We start from the raw sequence: 23,520 nt of genomic DNA, 5'->3' as shown, positions 1-23,520 counted from the left end.
GCCAGATCCCCTTAACAATCCTGTCACTAATGTAACAACTGCAGTGATTCACTTAACAACTACGGCAAGAATGGTTGTAAAATGAGGCAAAATTCACTTAACAAATGTCTCCCTTAGCAACAGAAATTTTGGGCTCAGTTGTGGTCGTAAGCTGAGGACTACGTATCTTTTGGTATAGATTCATGTATACAGTCACAGCTCCAAACTGATTTGCTAGAGTTTCGCTCAGTTTTGTGTTTCCTACTGGGACTCAATCTAAAAGTTCTGCAATAAGCAATATCCTTGGATGTAGGCAATTTCCCTTTTAGTTGCAACAATCTTCCTTTATACACCTGGGATGAAAGTGCTGAGTTTCAAAGCTAAGCATTCTAATGTGGAGACTTAGGAATAGGGAATCTGATATTGTTTATAGTTTTTGCTTTTTAATGAAAATGCTATTTCCGATGTTATAATTAAAAGAAATGTGCTTGTTTCATCAACAAGATAAAGATGCCTTTGAAGTAAGCCCAATTCCGGGTGACTGGAAATATCTATGTTGCTGTTTTTTGCAACTGTACAAAAGTTATTTGACATTGTTTTTTTCTAAGATATTTTTATATTTCTCACCTATCCATTGCTCTGAAATTATTCTCTTGTGTAAGTCCTAACGAGTCCTAAACCTGCTTAACATTTTGAGATTGATATCGTCTGAATTGTCCTCAATTAGAGGTAATGAATAAATTAGAAGATTTTTTTTTTTTAGAAAAAGTCAACTCAAAGATATTTTTGAGTTGGTAGATTTCACCAGGTGCTTTTTCCTCTGGTTCCCTTGAATTAAAAGTAATTTTAATGATTCCTCAGAAGTTATTTTTGTTATACAGCTTTGTTCAGTTTGGGTCTTTAAATCTTGTTTTTGTGTACATTTCCACATATAGTGCATATGTATATGCAACTCATTTTTAGTTGCATAACTCAGAACGTTTTATGGGTTTTTAGATTTGGAGCATAGAAAAAGCCAGATCCAAATAAGCACAGTTCATTGTTGTCATCTATCATGAAGCTTGATTTGTTTCCAGATTTCAGAAATCCACTCTGAGTTCTTTTGTATCTTTTAGTCAAGTGGGACAGAAACTGAGAAGACAAGTGTGAGCATAATAAAAGATAATATTGATGTCAATGCTGTAAACATTGGATGTTCCTGCTCTGACAAATGAAGAAAATTACAGCCATTTTCTCTTTGCTTTTAACATGCTTTTTCTAGTATTTAGAAATTAGGTGCAGAAGGGGTGGGGTTGGGATGAAGTCTCGAGCTCAGCTATCCATAAAAATAATGCTGCTTTGTGGGAACCCAAAAGCTGATAACGTTTTGGTGGGCTGAGGAGCTCGGGCCCGCATTTTAGGCTAATTGGAGGATGTGATTTATGACAGCTTATTGGTGGTGGATATTGCACTTTGTTACTTTGTATCTGTGGAAGGGAATTTAGTTTTTGGGTTCAACTATGTAGTGCCAATACTTTGTTTCCTGAATAAAGTGTTCTTTAAGGAAGATTTTTTTCCTTGAATTTTAATGAGTTTCATCTATTGGAACCATGACATTAACCCAAAAACTACCTTTCTACCTTAACCACCTTGTGGTCCTGAGCTCCAGTCACCTTCCCTAAGTCAGAGGATAGGCTGACAAAGACTCGGGGAAGATCTCACCATGGAGAAGGAAGAAGCACCTGTAAACAGCACCCCTGCCATGGCTACTGCCTCAGCAGAAGGGAGCGCAAGCCAGCACACTGGTGGAGAAATAAACATTTAATGCCTTAAAGCAGGGGGCAAGACCAAAGATGCGAGAGCTGATCTGGTCATCGGAGTGGACCCTGCCCAGTGAAGACTCCAAGCACCTTGAGGCAACCCTGCCAAAGACAAGTTCTTTGAAAGCATCCGAAGCCAACTTGCAAGCAGGAGCCTTTCGAGAATCGTGTTCCCCAGACCATCGGAGAGCCAAGAGATTGGCAACCACTGAAGACTCTGGGGAATAGAAGTACCTGTCCGTAGTCTTTAGCCAATCAGTGGAGAAGTTGGTGGAGAGATTTGAGGGGCTAGAGGTGCGGAGTGGGGAACACCTTTCTCACTCTTCGCATGCAAGTGAACACGATGATCAGCAGAACCTATGCCAATCTGTGCCAAAGAGAAGCCCCAGCCCCACCGATGGAGTGCAGGTGGCTTCCCCATCTTCAGAGCCACCAGCATTAACCTCCAGCCCTGTGAGAAAGGGGAGTCCCGACTTCCACTCTGAACATGGCAGTCCGAGATGTCGTTGCTCCTCCAGGACTCAAGAGCACCTCTCACAGCAGGCCCAGCCAATGGAGAAGCCCTGGTCAGCGTCGATCATCACGATCCCTTGACAGGCACCACTATTGTGATGGCTCCAGGCAGCAAAAATACAATGAGAGCCCTGACAAAAGGCCCCCTACCAAATCCTGAGCCACCACTGGGGTAGCTGAAGTCTGGATTATCACAGGTACCTTGAGAGCCTTGACTGTCGCTACTATTGGTCACATAGTCCTGTGCATCACTGTCGGCACCACCCAAGCCCGAGGCCTATGCAGGGAGGAGACCCAGATGTGAGCATTCAATAAGGTTTAACACAGCTGCATGACCATGCAGCAACAGGGAGATGCTGCAGCCACTGCCACTGGAAGGTCAGCAACTGGTAGGAGTGCAGCAGCAGTGGGGTTGGCAAGAGTCCCTGAATGTGCAACAACTGCTGGGGGGCTTGCAGCATTTGGTGATATTGGCAGAAAAAGAAGAAACAGGGGCGACATGATAACAGTATTCCAGTATTTGAGTGGCTGCCACAAAGTGGGCGGCAAACTATTCTCCAAAGCACCAGAGGGCAGGACAAGAAACAATGGTTGGAAACTGATCAAAGAGAGAAGCAACCTGGAATTAAGGAGAAACTTCCTAACAGTGAGGACAATTAACCAGTGGAACAGGTTGCCTTCAAAAATCATGGGCGCTGCATCACTGGAGGCTTTTAAGAAGAGTCACTTGTCTGAAATGGTATAGGTTCTCCTGCTTGAGTGGGGGGGATGGACATGGTCCCTTCCAGCTCTTTCAGATGGAAAGCTGTAAAAGTTACCATATTAGGAAAGGAGGTCTGTAAGCAAACAACTAAGCTCAGAGAACATCAAGAAGTCTACAGGTGAGCATAATATTACTGGCAGGTTGCTTGAGGCAGGCATATTATATACCTCTGTGAACCAATCTGAACATTGAAGTTTTCCACCAAGCCAGTCTGTTCTCACCTTCTCTGCCACCTGGCTCGCTCACTCTCCGGATGCTGCTGCAATGCTTTGCTTGATGTTTCACGTTTTCTCAGCTGCAGGACAAATATTACTACTGAGCGTCATCTTCCCACCCATCTTTCTATGGCACACCAGGTTTTTCTGTAGTTATCTCAAGCTGTGACTTGTACAATAGTAAACTTCCACTATTGTTTTATAATGGCTTAGCCAGGGATCACTAAATGTTCTGGGTTTTAGTGCCTGCCTGACATTTCAAAAATAGGCAGTCTGTGTAGATGTTTTTAATTTATTTTCTTCTATTTTATGCCCAATATAATTTTTTTCTCCCAACACGCATCACTGCTGTAGTGCACTTCACTCTGGGTTAAACCTGGACTGAAAATTAACTCTAAATTCCATAGAGTCTTACTTAAGGTTTCACATCTTGTGTTTTACCCCCAAGGATTAGAACTCATCTGCCTGATGAAATTAAGACACGTGGAGAGCTCTTACTTTATTTAATGATTGAATCTTGTAATCTCTGCATCTACAACAGGCAATCAGGAAGTCTGTCCCATCCACAGCAGTCAGGCTTTCATTATGGGTTGTGTAAAAAGAAAAGAGGATGAATCCCATCATGCCAACTCCTTAATTTTATTGTCCTCATTAAAGTGCTTTGCTTGTGTAATGAGCAAGATAATACATTTCAAGCAGCATATATAATGAAAAAGAAAGAATAATGAAAAGTTAATTTTGTGTAAATTAAGAGGAAAAATACCTTGAGTTAAAATTAAAAATACAAAGTTTCCTTCAGGGGATTTTGGAGATTAATAACACGGTGATGAATGCGCCTGTATCCATTAATACTTTGCAGGCGGAACAATATTAGTAAATACATAGTGACATGATAGCAGTGTTCCAATATCTCAGGGGCTGCCACAGAGAAGAGGGAGTCAAGCTATTCTCCAAAGCACCTGAAAGCAGGACAAGAAGCAATGGATGTAAACTAGTCAAGGAGAGAAGCAACCTAGAACTAAGGGGAAACTTCCTGACAGTTAGAGCAATTAACCAGTGGAACAACCTGCCTCCAGAGGTGGTGAATGCTCCAACACTGGAAGTTTTTAAGAAGAGACTGGCCAGCCATTTGTCTGAAATGGTATAGGGTTTCCTCCCTGAGCAGGGGGTTGGACTAGATGACCTCCAAGGTCCCTTCCAACTTATTACAACTTCTTCTTCTTCTTCTTCTTCTTCTTCTTCTTCTTCTTCTTCTTCTTCTTCTTCTTCTTCTTCTTCTTCTTCTTCTTATTATTATTATTATTATTATTATTATTATTATTATTATTATTATTATTATTACTATTACTACTACTACTACTACTACTACTACTACTATCTCAACCTGCAAGAACATATTTATTTAGGAGCTGTATGTATATGTATGTACATATACAAACATACATATTGAAATTTCTTCAACTGCATATTTGCTATTTCCTTCATCCAGCTGTTTTCATCTCCCAATTTTACACTAAGCCCTAGAATTCTCCAGTAGTTTCTCATCCATGTATTAATCAGGTCTGACCCTGCTTAGCTGTTGAAGACTAGTGAATATTGGTCAGGTTGTATTCCCTGCTGAAAGATGATGATTATTTGCAAATACAGATAGTCACTTAGCACCCCCATAGTCACATGACCACATTTTAGGTAGATGACAAGCATCCTGCAGTCACATGACTGTGTTTTAAGACATTCTTCTTTAAAAAAAAAACTAGCATTTACTTCCTGTTTTGGCCAAAACCAGCCAATAGCGAACCATTGGTTCACTTAATGATTGCGGCATTTGTTTAACAACTGCATTAGTAGCTTTTTAACCACTGCTTTACAACTCTCATGATTTATGGCTATGATGGGCAGGGTCTATTAAGGATCATAAACTAAGGATTACCTGCATTGCAATGTTCTTTTCCAGCCAGTCAAGGAACCATATGTTTTCCAAGGTATTCCGTGTCACTCCCATTCCATCATCCTAGTATCTTCACTTTCTATAACAGGCAATCCATTTTGCTTGCCCACTGAGCATGTCAAACACTGTTCGTTTGTTGTTTGTGTTAGAAAGAAATTTTCTCGGGTTTGCTTTTGAGCAGGAATAAAGAATGAAGACAATTGCTTGAATGTGAGGTGAACTTAATTTCCAAGGTCACAGCATACTGAATCAACTGTTGGAGGTGGCTGCTCAAAGCCCTTCCCCAAGCACTCTTTATATGGAGAAACACTTGTGGGAAAGTGTGCCCATCCTCCAGGAATTCCAAGAAAGGGAACTTAGTTGTGTTTCCTAGAGGGAGCGCTCTGGAGTCAGGCAACCTGCTGTGTTGTCCTTTCTGCTTATTTAGCACTGCAGTTGGAAGTGGCAATCTCTTTTGAGAAAGGACCTTTTGTTATTTAATTAAGAAGATCTCTGTTCCCCTGGATAGGCTCGTTTTTTTCTTTGTGTTGTTCATTGCAATTTCTCACCTTGTGCCCCAATTGTAACTTTTAACCTTTTGCTCTGATAAACAGCAAGAAGGTAGTCCTTGACTTACAGCCATAATTGGGACTGGATTTTGGGGTCATAAAGTGAGGTATGACGTGACCATACTGCTCAATACTGTATACTGCAATCCTGGCACTTCCAGCTGCTGTTGTTAATTGAGAATTTCATGTTGTTAAGCAGAGGGAGTCCCAGGTAAGGAGCCATGCCATCCTTTCTCCAACTAGTGTGATTATTGCCATTTAAGTAAATTTCCTTCTCCAAATAATCTTGCTTTTTTTTTTGAAGAAGGAATGGTGCGCACAGTTTGGAGACTGAGATCTTCCACAGCAGTGTGAGAACAGGGCTGCTGACATTTCTCCAAATAGTATGCCCGTTTTCACAAGACCTGCAGAAGACCAGAAGGCTTGTAAAGGATCTCAAGAATGGGGTGCATGGGATATGTGGCTTGGAAAAAGGGGCAAGGCAGCCAAGTTAGCACAATCTTGGGAGCTTCCAAGGTCAAAAAAAGTTTATTACTTGGACTGAAAGGGATTTGGATCATACTGAGTAGACCAATGATGGAAACAGATTTATTTGTTTATTTGATTTCTGTAGCCACCCATCTCAGCAACATACTCTAGGCAGAGTACATCCCGCGGACCTGTGGGAGATGAAACGCCGGAGAAGGGGCCTAGAGAGCATTTGGAGGTCCAGTCGGTCTGAGTCTGACCAAACACAGTTAAGATCCTTTTCTAGATCTTATCTTGTGGCAATGGAGGTGGCAAAGCGTGCTTACTTCGCCACCCTCATTGCATCCGCAGATAACCACCTGGCCGCCCTGTTTAGGGTGACCCGTTCCCTTTTAAATCAGGGGACAGGAGAGGACCCCTTGCAGGGATGGGCCGAGGAGTTTAGTGAGTATCTGGTGGATAAAATCGCTCAGATTCGGGCTTGGACTCCGACTGAGCAGTGTCTGACGAAGGGGAAACGATGGGTTTGGCCGATAATATTTGGGAAGAGTTTGATCCTGTGACTCCAGATGAAGTGGACAGGATCATGGGGAAATTAACTGCCGCCACATGTTTGTTGGACCTGTTGTGACTCAGGGCCAGCCTGTGGGCCCGACAGCCGGGTCCGATGTATCGGAGGACTCAGATGTGGGGGAGGAGGGAAACGAACCGGCTGATGATGATTTGGAGACTTTGCAGAGTCCTCAGCCGGGAACCTCTTCTCAGCTGTGTGAGCCCGAGAGTGCGGAGGATGATGACCCACAGCTGGCCCTGTTCAAGGACGCCCGACGCAGGAGGCAGACGAGCAGGGACAAACAAAGGAAGGCTATGGGACTCCTCGGGAGGAGGCACAGGGAGACCACGCCCTGAGCTCTCTATAAAAGAAGTGTTTGGGGAGGGGCTAGTTGCTGAAAGCAACTTTTTCGTTTGAGAAGTCAAGCTCTTGTATTTTTGTAACAGTGTAATTAAAACTTGGCAGAAGCCTTTTGATCTTGGACGCTTTCCAGACTCTTCCTTTGATTAGGGGTGCGAGAAGAGGGCTGGTTCAGAACAGTTTGCTTTCAGCCACCCACCCCTTAATACTACGATGGAGCAGCTTCTTGCCGAGAATGTCCAGCTCAACCAGCAACTCACCTTGCTGGCCACTCAGGTGGCACAACTGCAGGCTCAGGTACATGCTGCCCCCCCACCCAGGAGGAAATGTCAGATAGCTATGCCGGATAAATTCGCTGGTAATCCAGAACTGTTTCCTGCCTTCCTGGGACAATGCCAGCTTTATATCAGCGTGAGAGCAGCTGATTTCCCCACTGACCGAGATAAGGTGGGATTCGTGTTGAGCCTTCTGTCGGGAGATGCAGCTCGCTGGGGCACGCCTCTGTTGGCACAGCCTAGCCCTTTGTTGGATAACTTTGGGGGGTTTTGTGACCATATGCGCCTCATGTACGAGGACCCGATTAAGGCGCAGACGGCCACCCGACGCCTGAAAGCTTTGAGGCAGGGTCAGCGCCCTCTACAGGCCTATATCAGCGATTTCCGGCTGCTTAGCCAGGATTCCGCCTGGAATGAGGCTGCGCTCGTGGATGCCTTTCAGGATGGCTTGTCAGAGGAGATGTTGGATGAGCTGGCCCGCGTGGACATTCCCTCAGACCTGAATGGGCTGATCCATCTTTGTCTGCGGATCGATGCCCGGCTGCAGCAGCGTAAGAGTCGCCGTGCCACCCCACAGACCCCTGCCGCCCCTGTTGTGCGTGAGCCCCCGGTCCAGAGGGAGGAGCCAATGGAGCTGGGTGCCGCCAGGTCCCGTCTATCGGTGACGGAAATGGACAGACGACGATCGGAGGGGTTGTGTTTTTACTGTGGGGACCCTGGACATTTGGCTGCTTCTTGCCCGAAGAAGCGTCAGCGGGCGTCAGTGACCAAGCCTGCCCCGAGAAAGTCCCCTGCTTTGTTATCGGGAAACGGCCCGAGCCCGATCTAGACGGTGTGAAAGATCGGGCGACCCACAACATCCACACCGAGCGACGCCGTTCCGACGGTGCCTGTGAACCTCCACGGCATTTGATTTTGGAGGCACGTCTGATCCTCCCTGGCAAGTCAGAGGGGATTCCAGTCCATGCCTTAATTGACTCTGGGGCTACCACTAACTTTATGGATTCGGCCTTTGTGGCCAAATGGGCTGTTCCCCAGTGTCCAGTGGATCCGCCCATGCTTGTGGAGACCATCGATGGTCGAGTGCTCCTGTCCGGGCCTATCACGGCCGCCACGCAACCCGTGTGTATGGCCATCAGTACCCATGTGGAGGCCATTCAGTTCTACGTCACTTCGGATCTGCACTTCCCCGTGGTCTTGGGACTGGCGTGGCTCCGGGCGCATGATCCACAGATCTATTGGTCTCAGAACTTGGTCACCTTCCCAAGTTTGCAGTGCGTGGACCACACCCGCCATATCTGTGCCGGCCAGGTGGAGGGTTCCTCAGGGGTTTCCTTGCCTCCCGAACTGTCCGACTTTGCTGACGTGTTCAGCGAGTCAGAGGCGGACCAATTACCCCCGCACAGGCCCTACGACTGCTCCATTGACCTAGTCCCTGATGCGCCTCTCCCAGTGGGGCGTTTGTACTCCATGTCGGAGCCCGAGTTGGCTGCATTGCGGGACTTCCTGACGAAGAACTTGGCTCGTGGTTTCATCCGGCCCTCGTCCTCGCCAGTGTCTGCGCCCGTGCTCTTCGTCAAAAAGAAGTCGGGCGAGTTACGGCTTTGCTGTGACTACCGGAAACTCAACGCTATCACGGTGCGTAACCGCTACCCGCTGCCCCTCATCCCCGAGCTCTTGGACCGACTCCGGGAGGCTAAGATCTTCACGAAACTGGACCTGCGTGGAGCTTACAACCTCGTCAGGGTTCGGCCGGGTGATGAGTGGAAGACGGCGTTTGGTACTCGCTATGGACATTTCGAGTACACGGTGATGCCGTTTGGCCTGACCAACGCCCCCGCTGTGTTTCAGCATTTTATGAATGACGTCTTTCGGGATCTGTTGGACCAGTTTGTTGTGATTTACCTGGACGACATCCTGATTTACTCCCCGTCGCGTGAAGCGCATCATCAGCATCTCCGTCAGGTCCTGCAGCGCCTCCGGAATCATCGGCTGTTTGCCAAGTTGGAGAAGTGCCAGTTCTACCAGGTGACCATTGATTTCTTGGGTCACCGCATTTCTCCTGAGGGCATCGCCATGGAACCGAGTAAAGTTGAGTCGTTGCAGAGTTGGCAACCCCCGCGTCGCGTGAAGGATATTCAGCGACTTCTTGGATTTGCCAACTACTATCGGACATTCATCCCTGGCTTTGCTGCCTTGACAGCCCCCCTCACCCGGCTCCTGCAGAAGAAGACTCGGTTCCAGTGGAACGCCCCCGAACAACAGGCGTTCCAAGCTCTGAAGGACGCCTTCATGAAGGAGCCCATCTTGAAGCATCCTGACCCGCAACGGCCGTTTGTCGTGGAGGCGGACGCCTCCGACATTGCCATTGGGGCCGTGTTACTTCAGGCAGCGACGCCCAACGGTACCCTTTTCCCTTGCGCGTATCACTCACGGAAATTGAATCCCTCGGAGCGCAACTATACCATCTGGGAGAAGGAGCTGCTGGCCATCAAGGCGGCGTTCGAGGCTTGGAGGCATCATTTGGAGGGGGCGCGGCATCAAATCGAGGTCCGGACGGACCACAAGAATCTGGAAAGCCTGCAGACCGCTCGGAATTTGAACCAACGCCAGATCCGGTGGTCCCTCTTCTTTGCGAGGTTTGACTTCCGGGTGCGGTACATACCAAGCGGGCACAACCAGAGAGCGGATGCTCTGTCCAGGAAGCCCGAGTACACCCGAGTGGAAGACAAGCTTCCGCCCAGGACCGTGATCCCCGTCGAGTCTTTTGCTGCGGTGCGGGAGCCGGTGGATATACGGGCTCGGATCCGGGAGGCGCAGCAGCAGGAGGCGTGGGTGGCTCAGCGGAAGGAAGAGGTGGGGCCAGATTCGCCTTGGTCGGTCACGGATGGACTCCTGTATTATCGTGACCGGCTCTATGTTCCAGGAGGGCCACTCAGGGGACTCGTCCTCAGCCAATGTCATGATAACCCGGCTGCGGGGCATTTTGGCCTGTTCAAGACTCTGAACCTGGTCTCCCGTACATTCTGGTGGCCCCGAGTCCGACACGATGTCCAGTCTTATGTCACCTCCTGCGTCCCATGCAGGCAGGCCAAGTCAGCGACAGGGGCCCCGCCTGGTTTACTGCAGCCTTTGCCAACGCCCAAGAGACCCTGGGGGGCTGTGTCCATGGACTTTCTGACGGATCTACCCCCATCCTCCGGCTTCACGACAGTGTTTGTGGTGGTGGACATGTTGACCAAGATGGCGCACTTCATCCCCTGTCGCGGCTTACCGTCAGCTCGCGCCACTAGTCGCATGTTCATCCAACAGGTGTTCCGGCTGCACGGCCTTCCCGATAGAGTCGTCTCCGATAGGGGGGCCCAGTTTACAGCCCGCTTCTGGCAGGAGTTGATGCGGGCGTTGGACATTAAGGTTTGCCTCTCGTCCGCGCATCATCCTCAGACCGACGGGGGTACCGAGAAGGTCATCGGCATTTTGGAGCAGTATCTGCGCTGCTACGTTAACCTGCAGCAGGACAATTGGGTGGACTATTTGGCCATAGCCGAGTTTGCCTTTAACAACTCGCAGCACACCTCCACGCAGATGACACCGTTCTTGGCCAATGTGGGTTATCACCCTCGGTTTTTCCCCCTTTCTCCCGTGGACTCACCGGAGCCGGCAGCGAACGAATTCATGGCGGAGTTACAGGCGATCCATCGGTTGGTGCGACGGCAGCTGGAGAAGGCCAAGGCCGACTACAAGAGGTTCGCCGATCGGTCGAGAAGGGATACGCCTCCATTATCGGTGGGGGATCGGGTCTGGCTGTCCACCAGGAACCTACCATCCACTCGGCCGGCGAGGAAGCTGGACCACCGTTACCTTGGACCGTTCCCAGTCGAGGCCGTCATCAACCCGGTCGCCTATCGTTTAACTCTGCCACGTTCCCTGCGCGTGCACCCCGTCTTCCATCGGTCCTTGTTGGTCCCCGAACAACCGGCTTGTCCACTTCGCCAAGCGGAACCTCCCCCATCAGGACCTCGTGATGGCGACAGCACCCCCGAGTACGAGGTCGCCAGCATCAGGGATTCCCGCTGGCTGAAAGGTCGCTTCCAGTACCTGATCGAGTGGAAAGGGTACGGGCCGGAGGACTTCACATGGGAAGACGCGACCGCCGTTCATGCCCCTGCGTTGGTGACTGCTTTTCACGAACAGTTCCCATCCCGACCGCATCCGGATCGGCAGACCCGGGGGAAGGGCCCTGCGGTGCGGGATAGTGTTGTGACTCAGGGCCAGCCTGTGGGCCCGACAGCCGGGTCCGATGTATCGGAGGACTCAGATGTGGGGGAGGAGGGAAACGAACCGGCTGATGATGATTTGGAGACTTTGCAGAGTCCTCAGCCGGGAACCTCTTCTCAGCTGTGTGAGCCCGAGAGTGCGGAGGATGATGACCCACAGCTGGCCCTGTTCAAGGACGCCCGACGCAGGAGGCAGACGAGCAGGGACAAACAAAGGAAGGCTATGGGACTCCTCGGGAGGAGGCACAGGGAGACCACGCCCTGAGCTCTCTATAAAAGAAGTGTTTGGGGAGGGGCTAGTTGCTGAAAGCAACTTTTTCGTTTGAGAAGTCAAGCTCTTGTATTTTTGTAACAGTGTAATTAAAACTTGGCAGAAGCCTTTTGATCTTGGACGCTTTCCAGACTCTTCCTTTGATTAGGGGTGCGAGAAGAGGGCTGGTTCAGAACAGGACCCGTGTCCCTCCTGGCTGGTTTATGCGGCCCGGGAGGTTACACGAGGCTGGCTCCTGGCAGTTATAAATGCTTCCTTGAGTGAGGGGTGCTTCCCTGCCACCTTGAAGGAGGCGGTGGTGAGGCCCCTCCTCAAGAAACCTGCCTTGGATCCAGCTATTCTAAACAACTTTCGTCCTGTCTCCAACTTTCGCTTTCTTGCGAAGGTTGTTGAGAGCGTGGTGGCACGGTAGCTCCCTTTGGTCCTGGAGGAAACTGAGTATCTGGATCCATACCAATCGGGTTTCAGGCCCGGGTACAGCACGGAGACGGCATTGGTCACACTGGTGGATGATCTCTGTCGGGCCCGAGACAAGGGTTATTCCTCTGTCCTGGTCCTTTTAGATCTCTCAGCGGCTTTTGATACCATCGACCATGGTAACTTGCTGCGACGTCTGGCGGGGTTGGGAGTGGGAGGCACCGTTTTACGGTGGTTCTCCTCCTACCTCTCGGGCCGTTCGCAGACGGTGTTGACAGGAGGGCAGAGGTCAGCCCCTAGGCCCCTTAGTTGTGGGGTGCCTCAGGGGTCTGTACTCTCGCCTCTCCTGTTCAACATCTATATGAAGCCGCTGGGTGAGATCATCCGTGGTTTCAGGGTGAGGTATCATCAATATGCCGATGATACCCAGCTCTTTATCTCCACCCCGAACCAAGCCAGTGATGCCCTCGATTTGATGTCCCGTTGCCTGGAAGCGGTACGGATTTGGATGGGGAAGAACAGGCTCCAGCTCAACCCGGCCAAGACTGAGTGGCTTTACGTACCGGCATCTCGTCTTGTCCAAGAGGTTCCATCTTTGGTTATGGGGGGAGAGGTGTTGCCTCTCATTGATAGGGCGTGCAATTTAGGCGTCCTCCTGGATTCACGACTCAGTTTTGAAGATCTTATTGGAGTCGTGGCCAGGAGGGCATTTGCCCAGGTTCGCCTGGTGCGCCAGTTGCGCCCCTATCTGGACCGAGATGCCCTACGTACGGTCACTCATGCACTCGTTACCTCTTGGATAGATTACTGCAATGCTCTCTACATGGGGCTGCTCTTGAAGACCACCCGGAGGCTCCAGCTGGTGCAGAATGCGGCCGCGCGGGTAGTGATGGGAGCATCCCGATACTCCCATATTACACCCCTCCTGCGTGAGCTGCATTGGCTACCGGTTGTCTTCTGGGTGAGATTTAAGGTGCTGGTGCTTACCTTTAAAGCCCTACATGGCTTAGGCCTGGGATATCTGCAGGACCGTCTGCTGCCGGGGACGACTTCCCATCGCCCAGTGTGCTCACACAGAGAGGGCCTCCTCAGGGTGCCGTCGGCCAGACAATGTTGGCTGGCGACCCCCAGGGGGAGGGCCTTCTGTGTGGGAATGCCAGCCCTTTGGAATCAACTCCCCCTTGAGCTTCAAATGGCCCCGGACCTCCGGTCCTTTCGCCGCGATCTCAAGACGTTCCTTTTCCATCAGGCTGACCTGGATTGATGATGGGTTTTTAAAAGTTTTAATTTTTAACTGTGTAATTAATATTTGGGGCTGTTATTTAATTTTTTTCTTAACTTTTGTACTGTTGGTTTTTTATTGTTGTTAGCCGCCCTGAGTCCTTCGGGAGATAGGGCGGCATATAAGTCCCATAATAAATAAAATAAAAAATAAAACATTAAAAACAATTAAAACAGTATGAAATAAATATATATGGCACCAAATAAAGTTGTTACTATTGGTGTTAATACAAGAACAAAACACACTCGGGTTCTTAGCACACACAGGGACCCAGACCTGGGCACACATTCCAAGAGATGTCAGTGTAATGTCAATCTTATCAAGTAGACCAGACCAGACCAAATAAACTAATTATATTTTGTTGTAAGGCTGCATTAACAGAATCTTGCAAGTCTGAAAGAGCAATTCTCCCTCCAGCTCCTTTATAGCCTGAGAAACTGAGGAGGGTCTCACTGAGCCTCTTTGCCCTGCCCACTGTACAGCTGCAGGCTAGGCTGCCTCTTATCTGATTGTTTTCCAGATACTGTTTCTTGGCACATTCTTCTAAGGTTTTCCCAATATACCATTTACATCTATTGCGCTAAGATAGGCAACTTTGAAAAGATGTCAACTGACAACAGGATATATTATCTATTAAATCTTTATAATTTACTATTCTGTCTCTGGCACTAAAGATTTGTTTTTGTTTTTTAGTGGCAAAGTGGCTTCATTTGACCCATTAATCATATAATCAAAATAAGGCAGAACAGCAGCAACAACAATTAAAAAACAGTATTCCAAATGTCACAACTCTGCATCAGTTGCTTGTACATATCCCTACCCAGTCTTCCTAACTAAAACTCTTTGCTGATGTCAGCCCTTTGAGGTAGTCCAACCTAGGAAACCAAAGGTCTGGATGCTAATGCTACTTTTATTATAAGGTTTATAAGATCTTGCAAACCTGAATGTTCCTCTTTTTTCCTCTGCCTTTACATTCAAGAGAACTAGGAAGAGTAAAATCTAAGACACTTTTCCAGATTACAATCCTGCTTTGGACTCAGATTTCTTTTCCCATTGTCTTGGTTGCAGCTCATCTTTGTGTTACTCAAAGTTATTCTTACAGTCCATTACAACTGATGAGTTTTCCTTCTGCTTATCTTTACAGCCCCACCCACAGTGAGGATTATCCATTCAGGCCTCGCCTGTAACATTGAGGAGGAACGGTATTCGGAAAGAGTGTACACCATCCGTGAAGGAGAGACCCTGGAGCTGACGTGTTTGGTTACAGGCCATCCCAGGCCACAGGTGAGCCTCCTGCTGTGATGATGTGCATGGTCTATCCACCCTGATTTTTCTCTTCCATGGGTTTTTTTAACCTACCTTGGGTTGCTACCTCAGAAAATAGTATAGAATTGGCCACAGAGAGCTACTGTATGTCTGCCCAGGAACATAATAGCAATATTTTTCTGGGATGTTTTGACATGTACATGATAATGTTACTTTAATAGTTAAGCTGTACCTTGATTGTACAAAGAATCATTTGTATAGAGTGGATCCAAATATTTTGAGGTAGAGATTCTGGATTCTACCATTTAAAACCAAGAAGAGGAAACAGGGAGTAACATTGGAATTTTCTTAGAAGAGGTATATCGGTGTCCTGGAAGAAGGATCTCAGCTTTTTAAATCTCACAATGTCCTTTATATTACCTCAGGCCTTTTAATGCTGTTGTCTTTCTGCTACTGTGTGGTGTTTTAAGGAGTTCTGTGTTTATCTCTGCTGTTTTTCTAAACTGCCCTTTAAATTGCTTTTTAATAGCATTTCTCCAGTTGTCTCAAATGAAAAAAGTCGTGGTTTAATTGCTTGTTTGGTGCTTATTTTTGTTGACCAGAGAGTAAGTGTTTCTGAATGTTCATTTCATTGAAAACTGTAAACAGTAGCTGTAAATGGTCAGCATTAAAGAGCAACTAAATGAAAATGGGTGAATTGTGACCGCAGTGCCTGAAAGCAAGAAACTCTAAGTAAAAGGAATTGTGCTTATTTTAACTTTACTTTTTTTGTCTTAGTTCTGCATTTTTAGATGTTTTCATGCACAAAAATTGCATGGAATAATCATGTTTTGGCAGACAACTTTGCCTTTTGTTCAGCATTGCCCTTAACACAAACCACATTGTGTACATTTTTAAAATTCTGTAGCCATTGTTTTTATTAGAGTATTACCCTTAGGATACTGAAAGAAGTGCAGAAATCAATGAATCAATGATCTGAGTTTATATATTAGTTTTGGAAGTTAAAGTTAACTAGATTAGCTCACATTATAAAGCTAACAGAAAACACAACAAACATAAATGGTTTTATTTTGGTCACTCTGAACGGGGCACATTGTTACAGATGTATTTCTTAGTTTATTAAGATTCCTATCTCACTTGTCATCCAGGAATTCATGGTAGCATTCATGTCCATTACCTTTACAATCCTACTTCAGATATTTAAGAAGTTAATCAGAGCAGAAACACCTTTAGGGTTGAAAAGATTGAACATGGTTTATTATAGGTCATCTTTGGTTTACAATTTGGACCAGAATTTCTGTTACTAAGCAAGAGTTTTTTTAAGTGAGTTGTGCCTGATTTTACAACCATTTTTTGCCATGGTTGTTGAGTGAATCACTGTAGTTCTTAAGCAAATCATGCAACCATTACAGAAAACTGGCTTCCCCCATTGACTTTGGTAGTCAGAAGATGACTGAGAAGGTTGCAAAAAGTAATTACATGACTCTGGGACACTGCAACCATCATAAATACATACCAATTGCCATTTCCTCAAATTTTGATCATGTGACTATGGGGATGCTGCAACAGTTGTCCTAGTGGACAATCACTTAGATATGAGCCAGCAGTGTGCTGCAGCTGCCAAAAAAGCCAACACAGTGCTGGGCTGCATTAACAGAGGGCTAGAATCAAGATCACATGAAGTATTAATACCACTTTACAATGCCTTGGTTAGGCCACACCTGGAATACTGCATCCAGTTTTGGTCACCACGATGTAAAAAGACATTGAGACTCTAGAAAGAGAACAGAGAAGAGCAACAAAAATGATTAGGGGACTGGAGGCTAAAACATATAGGGAACGGTTGCTGGAATTGAGTATGTCTAGTTCAGGAGTAGGCAACCTAAAACACTCAAAGAGCCACTTGGACCCGTTTCCCACTGAAAAGAAAACACTGGGAGCCGCAAAACCCTTTTTAGATCTAAAATAACGATAACACTGCATATATTGATTTTTACCTTTATGTATGTATAAAAAATCTATAGTGTGCTGCATTTGAAATCAATGAACTGCTACAAAGAAAACATTTTTTTTTATTTCTGCAAGCAATAAAAGCATTTTGAACTCCAAAAAAAAAGAAGATGCTGGGTCGAAGGTTACTTTCAAATAAAATACTCAAATGTCTATTTGACTCCTCCTTATATTTATGGAATAAAAAGCTGGTGCAAATTATAAAAACTACAAAACAGAAAAATAGAAAAGAAAAAAATGTGCAGAAAAAAAAGGACAGGAGAAAGAGGGAAAAAAGAAACTTTCTCCTTCATCTCAACAGGTAAAAACAATTTTAGTAGCTTATCTACCATCTTTAAATGCAGCATGATTATCCCCATACCTCACCTCTTAATAAAAAAAATCAAAATATTTCATTAAACATTCTTTACTAAAAGTCCAGTAAGGACAACCACATATATTCATATATTTCTCTTTCTCTCTCTCTCTCTCTCTCTCTCTCTCTCTCTCTCTCTCTCTCTCTCTCTCTCTCTCTCTCTCTCCCTCCCTCTCCCTCTCCCTCTCCCTCTCCCTCTCCCTCCCTTCCTTTTTCTCTCTCTCCCTCTCCCTCTCTCTCTCTCTTTCTGCCCTTGGTCTACCAGTCCTCTTCCCCCACTCAGTGTGTTTGTGTGTTGTGTGTGTGAGAGAGAGACAGAGAGAGGCACTTGCATTTCCCTTCCCTCTCTCTCTCCCTCCCTCTCTTTCCGTCTCTCTCTTTCTGCCCTTGGTCTGCCAGTACTCTTCCCCCACTCAGTGTGTGTGTGTGTGTGTGTGAGAGAGAGAGAGAGAGAGAGAGAGAGAGAGAGAGAGAGGCTCTTGCACTTCCCTTCTCTCCCTCTCCCTCTCTCTCTCCATTTCTCTCCATCCCTTCCTTTCTCCCTCCCTCCCTCTCTTTCTGCCCTTGGTCTGCCAGTCCTCTTCTCCCAGTCAGTGTGTTTGTGTTGTTTGTGTGTGTGTGTGTGTGTGTGTGTGAGAGAGAGAGAGAGAGAGAGAGAGAGGCACTTGCTCTTCCCTTCTCGCTCCCTCTCTTTCTCTCCCTCCCTCCCTCTCTCTCTCCCCCCCCCCCTCTCCCTCTCTTCTGCTCACCTGGCAAGCTGCCATCACACTGTTCTCAGACAAGCTGACACACATTTTTTATTGGGCTAGCTCTCCTGCCCTTGAGAGCTGCTGCTTTTTGCTGCTTCCTGTTTCCTGCTTCCTTTGGAGATGCAGCAAAGACAGGAGCCCTCCCCAATAAGCTTCTTGGAGGACAGTGTGAGTTACACACACATATACAGAGAGAGAGAGAGAGAAAGAGAGAGAGAGAGGGAGGGAGGGAGAGAGAGAGAGAAGGGAAGCACAAGTGCCTCTCTCTGTCTCTCTCTCTCTCTCTCTCTCTGCAAACTGGGAGCTGCAGGAGAAGGCTGAAAAACCCGCATGTGGCTCCAGAACCACGGGTTGCCGACCCATGCTCTAGTTCAGGTGGTACCCGTACCACTGGTTGAAAAAAACAGTGGTACGGGTACCACCTGTGGTACATTGGCACCTAGTAGGTGGTACGCAACCATCCTAGAAAAGTGGTAGCACGGAGGAGAATGAGCTGAACCGTTGGCAGTACTGCACAAGGCTGAGAGAGAGATGGGTGGACTGCAGGGCTGTCAGGGCTCAGTGGAAGCACCAGGATCAGGGCCAGGCTCCAGCTGGAGCTTGGTGCTGATCCCAGTGCTTCTGCTAAGGCCAGAAGAAGCACTGATCAGCTGGAATGTTGCAGCATCTCCAGGGTCTTTCTTTTTACATTCAGATGCTTGGCAACTGATTCATATTTATGATGGTCACAGTGTCCTAGGGTCATGTGAAGTGACCAAAACCTACTGCAACCACCCAGCAGATGGGGGGAATAAAAACCAAACACTCCCCCACACCCACTGCCAATCCTCAATAGAAATGCTCACAACAATGAAAACCTCAGACAGGAGGAAAAACGCAACCGGGCAGGCAGGCTGGTGTCCTGCTTGGCTGTGGCTTGGAGGGCACGTTTTTCAGTGCCATTGTAACTTTGAACAGTCACTAAGTGAACTGTTGTAAGTCGAGGACTACCTGTACTTCATCACTTTTTTCCTCTTTTTGTGGGGGGGGGGGTCATCAAGTTTTTGACACCTTGCTAGGCAACTGGTGGTATTCGGATGTTGCCATATCCTAAAAGTGTACAATGGGTGAAAAAGTTGAAAATCCCTGGTCTAGTTTAATGAAAAGAAGGATGAGGAGGGCATGATAGCTGTGTTCCAATATCTCAGGGGTTGCCACAAAGAAGAGGGAGTCAAGCTATTCTCCAAAGCACCTAAAAGCAGGACAAGAAGCAACGGATAGAAACTAATCAAGGAGAGAAGTAACCTAAAACTAAGCAGAAACTTCCTGACATTTAGAACAATTAACCAGTGGAACAACCTGCCTCCAGAAGCGGTTAATGCTCCAACACTGGAAGTTTTTAAGAAGAGACTGGACAGCCATTTGTCTGAAATGGTATAAGGTTTCCTGCCTGAGCAGGGGGTTGGAGTAGATGATCTCCAAGGTCCCTTCCAACATTTTTATTATTATTATTATTATTATTATTATTATTATTATTATTATTATTATTATTATTATTGTCATAACTATTAGGACCAGTCATAACTATTATTAGCCCCATTGTAATGTTGAATGGTTGCTAAATGAATGGTTGTAAAACAAGAACTATACCTGTATGCCTGAAGCAGATTTGAAGAACAAACCATGAACATTTTATACTTTATTTTATACTAAGCATATGATCAAGTCAAAGTATTGGATTGCCTGGTCATTCCATCTGCTGAGTGCTAGTTGCAAATTTATAAAAAGAGCTAAGTAATCATAGATTCCACTTTATGGTTTTAGAGGCAGAAGGTTCAATCTTGCTTTAAAGATAGATAGATGAGAATATAGATTCAGTCCACATATTGCAGATTGTCTTTTTGGTTGTCCTGTTCATGGTTTACATTGCTCTCCTTGATCATTTGCATTTTTTTTTAATTTCTGGTGGCAAATAGGAAAGGAGTGATTTTCCATTAAGGTGGAAGTAATTATCAAAAATCTGAGTTTGTTGCCATTGTCCATGGCCACTTTTAATTGTGCTTCTCACAATTTGTGCATCCTATTAGGCTTTATATAGAGAAAACAATTCTGGGCAGTGTACAGAATTTGCTCTTGAACTTATTTCTTTCTATCCACTCTATATAAAATAGGAATGAGATACATGCTCAAAGCTAACAGGAGGTGAGGAACTAAGTCCCTTGATACATCAGGCTGACTCACTAGTCTTGACCTGAGCTAGCTCAGGACATTGCAAAGTAGCCAAGCACTCACATTCAATTGTAAGCAAGGTCAGATACTGACTGGCAATCCAACATCTCTTCTGATAATAGACAAAGGCGTCAAATAGAAATGGAATCCAAGGGGAATTGCAGAAGCACTCCAGGGGTCAAGTGACTGAACTCCCAGAAAGCTATTTAGAGTCCATGGCCAATGCATAATTACGGTTTCAGCACTGACATCAACAATGACTACTTTTCTTTTACATGAAAACCCTAGACTGGCTAATTATGAAACTAAAGCTCTTATAAAACTAAGACCCAAATGCCAGGCATCTCAGAAGAATTTTTAACTTGCTCTTAGTCCAAAGGCCAAGAAGCAATTCTTCCTTGTGAGTCAATCCTTATTTACTCATTAGAAGATTTGGTCCATTACATTCATTACATAAATTATATAATTATATCTGATTGTACATAATAGACTAGAAAGCAGCTTTTATCCCTTCTCATCCAATCCCTTGTTCAGTGGCAGGAATCTATTCAACTCTCCCTGTAGAACCATAAAATGTATGAGTTAATTGAAACTTCTATTCCCTATACTCTTTGAGGTTCATCTTTGCTTTAAAAAGTCCAGATTGTTTTCCTCCTTGACAATTATGTCAGCTACTGCTACACATTAGAGCAGGGGTGTCAAACTGCTGGCCCGCGAGCCAAACATGTCATCTGTAAGCCGTGCCCACCCCATTGCCGGCAATGGCAAAACCATCCCGATACATCGCGTGACATCACGTGACTTCGTGAGTTTGACATGTCTGCATTAGAGTAAGGATTTAATATTTTTCTGGAAAAATATTTGCAAAATTCATGTTCAATTCTTTTTCAGCAGAGGTTTGGTGTTTGTCTGGAACACTGCTAAGTCTACATCCATCTCCTTCTGACATGTGTTAAATCCTTGTCCATAAGGAGCCCAACTATCCAGAGATATCATCTGACAGTCAGGTTTTTCATTAAACACAGCCATGCAAAATATTTGCACAAAAACATTTTGGGTAGAACAATTAACTAGCTGCTTTAGTTGTGTCAAAATTGATCTCCTGATCAGATATAGTCCTTTTCAGTAACAGTGCTTAGGAGATATTGATTTATATCAACTGGTGAAAGCTGCTGCTGCTTCTGCTTCTTCGAATCACTTAGAGCAGAAATGTAATAGAGAATACTAAACAGGGAAATTTGGATGGAAATTGGTCATTAAAAAAAAGGCGAAGAGGAGTTAAGTGTGAGATTTTGGGGGAGATTTTATCTCTGTGAGTTTATCTGGTGAGTTTCTGAGTGTACAGGTAGTCCTCAACTTACAACAGATCATTTAGTGACCCTTCAAAGTTACAATGGCACTGAAACCATGACCTATGACAGTTTTTCACACTTACAACTGTTGCAGTATCCCCATGCTCACGTGTTCAAAATTCAGACAGTTGGCAACTGACTCATATTTATGACTGTTGCAGGGGCCCAGGGGTCATGTGATCACCTTTTGTGACCTGACAAGCAAAGGCAATGGGGAAGCCAGATTCACTTAACACCATGTTATTAACTTAACAATTGCAGTGATTCACTTAACAACTGTGGCAAGAAACATTGGAAAATGTGGCAAAACTCACCTAACAAATGTCTCACTTAGCAACAGAAATGTTGGGCTCATTTATGGTCGTAGGTCAAGGACTACCTGTATTTCTGAATGTTATTTTCTGGGTTGGACTAACTAGCAAACTTCCAGTAGCCTAGCCACTAGAGGGTGGACTAGACAGCCCTTGGCTTAAAAGAAAAAAAAAGCGGCTAACATTCAAACTGAAACAGTGACACTTGTCTAAAAGATGCAAAGAGGAAGAAAAAGAAAGAATAGAATTGACCTTACAAAGTATATTTTATACCTCTTCTCCGTGAGCTGCATTGGCTTCCGGTTGCCCTCCGGGTGAGATTCAAGGTGCTGGTAATGACCTATAAAGCTCTAAATGGCATGGGTCCGGATTATCTAAGGGAACACCTGCTGCCGGCATCAAGTTTCCATCGTCCTGTGCGCTCCCACAGGGAGGGCCTTCTCAGGGTGCCGGCAGTTAAGGAGTGCCGGCGGGTGATCCCCAGGGGGAGGGCATTCTCTGTGGGCGCGCCTGCCCTTTGGAATGATTTACCGGTGGAACTTCGGACCGCCCCCGATCTGTGTTCATTTCGCCGGGACCTGAAAACCTAGTTTTTTGATCTATCAGGCCTGGACTGAAGGGGTTTTAGCTTTTAATATTGTTTTAATTGTTGGGCTTAATTAATCTATTTTAATTTTATACTATTTTTATATTGTATTTTATGTTGCCCTGTAAACCGCCCTGAGTCCTTCGGGAATAGGGCGGTATAAAAATTTAAATAAATAAATAAATAAATAAATAAATAAATAAATAAATAAATAAATAAATAAATAAATAAATAAATTTAAACATTCAGCCTAGACATAGATTAAATTTAAGTAAATATACCTATGCATTCTAAACTAGATATGAAGGGAACGGGATGTCTGGCAGAATGCATGGTGACTGCCTGTCTGATTTAGAGGCAATGGATTCCATGCTCCATTTAGATATTTCTAGGTAGTGCTGGAAAGAAAGCAGCTAAAAAAATCAGAAGAATAAAAGGAATATAGTGAAATATGCTGTGTGTCAGTGTTTGCATACAAATGCCAGAAGCCTGCAAGCCAAAATAGGTGAATTGGAATGCCTGATCTTAGAAGACACTATTAATATAATGGGTATAAATGAAATCCAGCCAGAGAGTCTGTTGGTCCCTTGGATGATGAAATGTGGCTAAGAGGCAAAAAGGAAATAGCAGAGAAGCTGAATAAATTCTTTGCCTCCATCTTAACAGGAGAAAAATTGGGGGAATTCCTTGAGAATCAGATTAACTGAGTGATACAAAAGTAATAAGAGAAGATGTGCTAGGCCTTATGACAAATTGAATGTCAACAAAATACCAGGCCTTGATGGCATCCACCCAATGAACTTAAAGCTGGAACTGCAGACCCTTTAATTAAAATCAATCAATCAATCAGTATAGAGCTGGAAGGGACCTTGGAGGTCTTCTAGTCCAACCCCCTGTTCAAGCAGGAGACCCTGTGCAATTTGAGACAAGTGGCTGTCCAGTCTTTTCTTAAAAACCTCCAGTGATGAAGCACCAGGGCTTTTTTCCTCACAGAACGCTCAGAATGGAGTTCCGG

The 23,520-nt window shown here is 45.8% G+C and overlaps 1 protein-coding gene across 1 annotated transcript in view; it reads left to right on the top strand.

Annotated features, from left to right (window-relative positions):
* MDGA2 (MAM domain containing glycosylphosphatidylinositol anchor 2) overlaps positions 1-23,520 on the top strand; it is a gene marked incomplete at both ends in the record, with an annotated part of 636,181 nt that overhangs the window by 204,188 nt on the left and 408,473 nt on the right. The window contains one exon of the mRNA XM_083348686.1: positions 14,813-14,952. Coding sequence (XP_083204812.1) covers positions 14,813-14,952 — 140 coding nt within the window. The remainder of the gene's footprint in view (positions 1-14,812; positions 14,953-23,520) is intronic.

Source organism: Vipera ursinii (assembly GCF_947247035.1).
Source record: "Vipera ursinii genome assembly, chromosome: 1".
Taxonomy (NCBI): domain Eukaryota; kingdom Metazoa; phylum Chordata; class Lepidosauria; order Squamata; family Viperidae; genus Vipera; species Vipera ursinii.
Note: the sequence above shows the minus strand (reverse complement) of the source record. Positions and strands in the feature narration are given on the sequence as shown.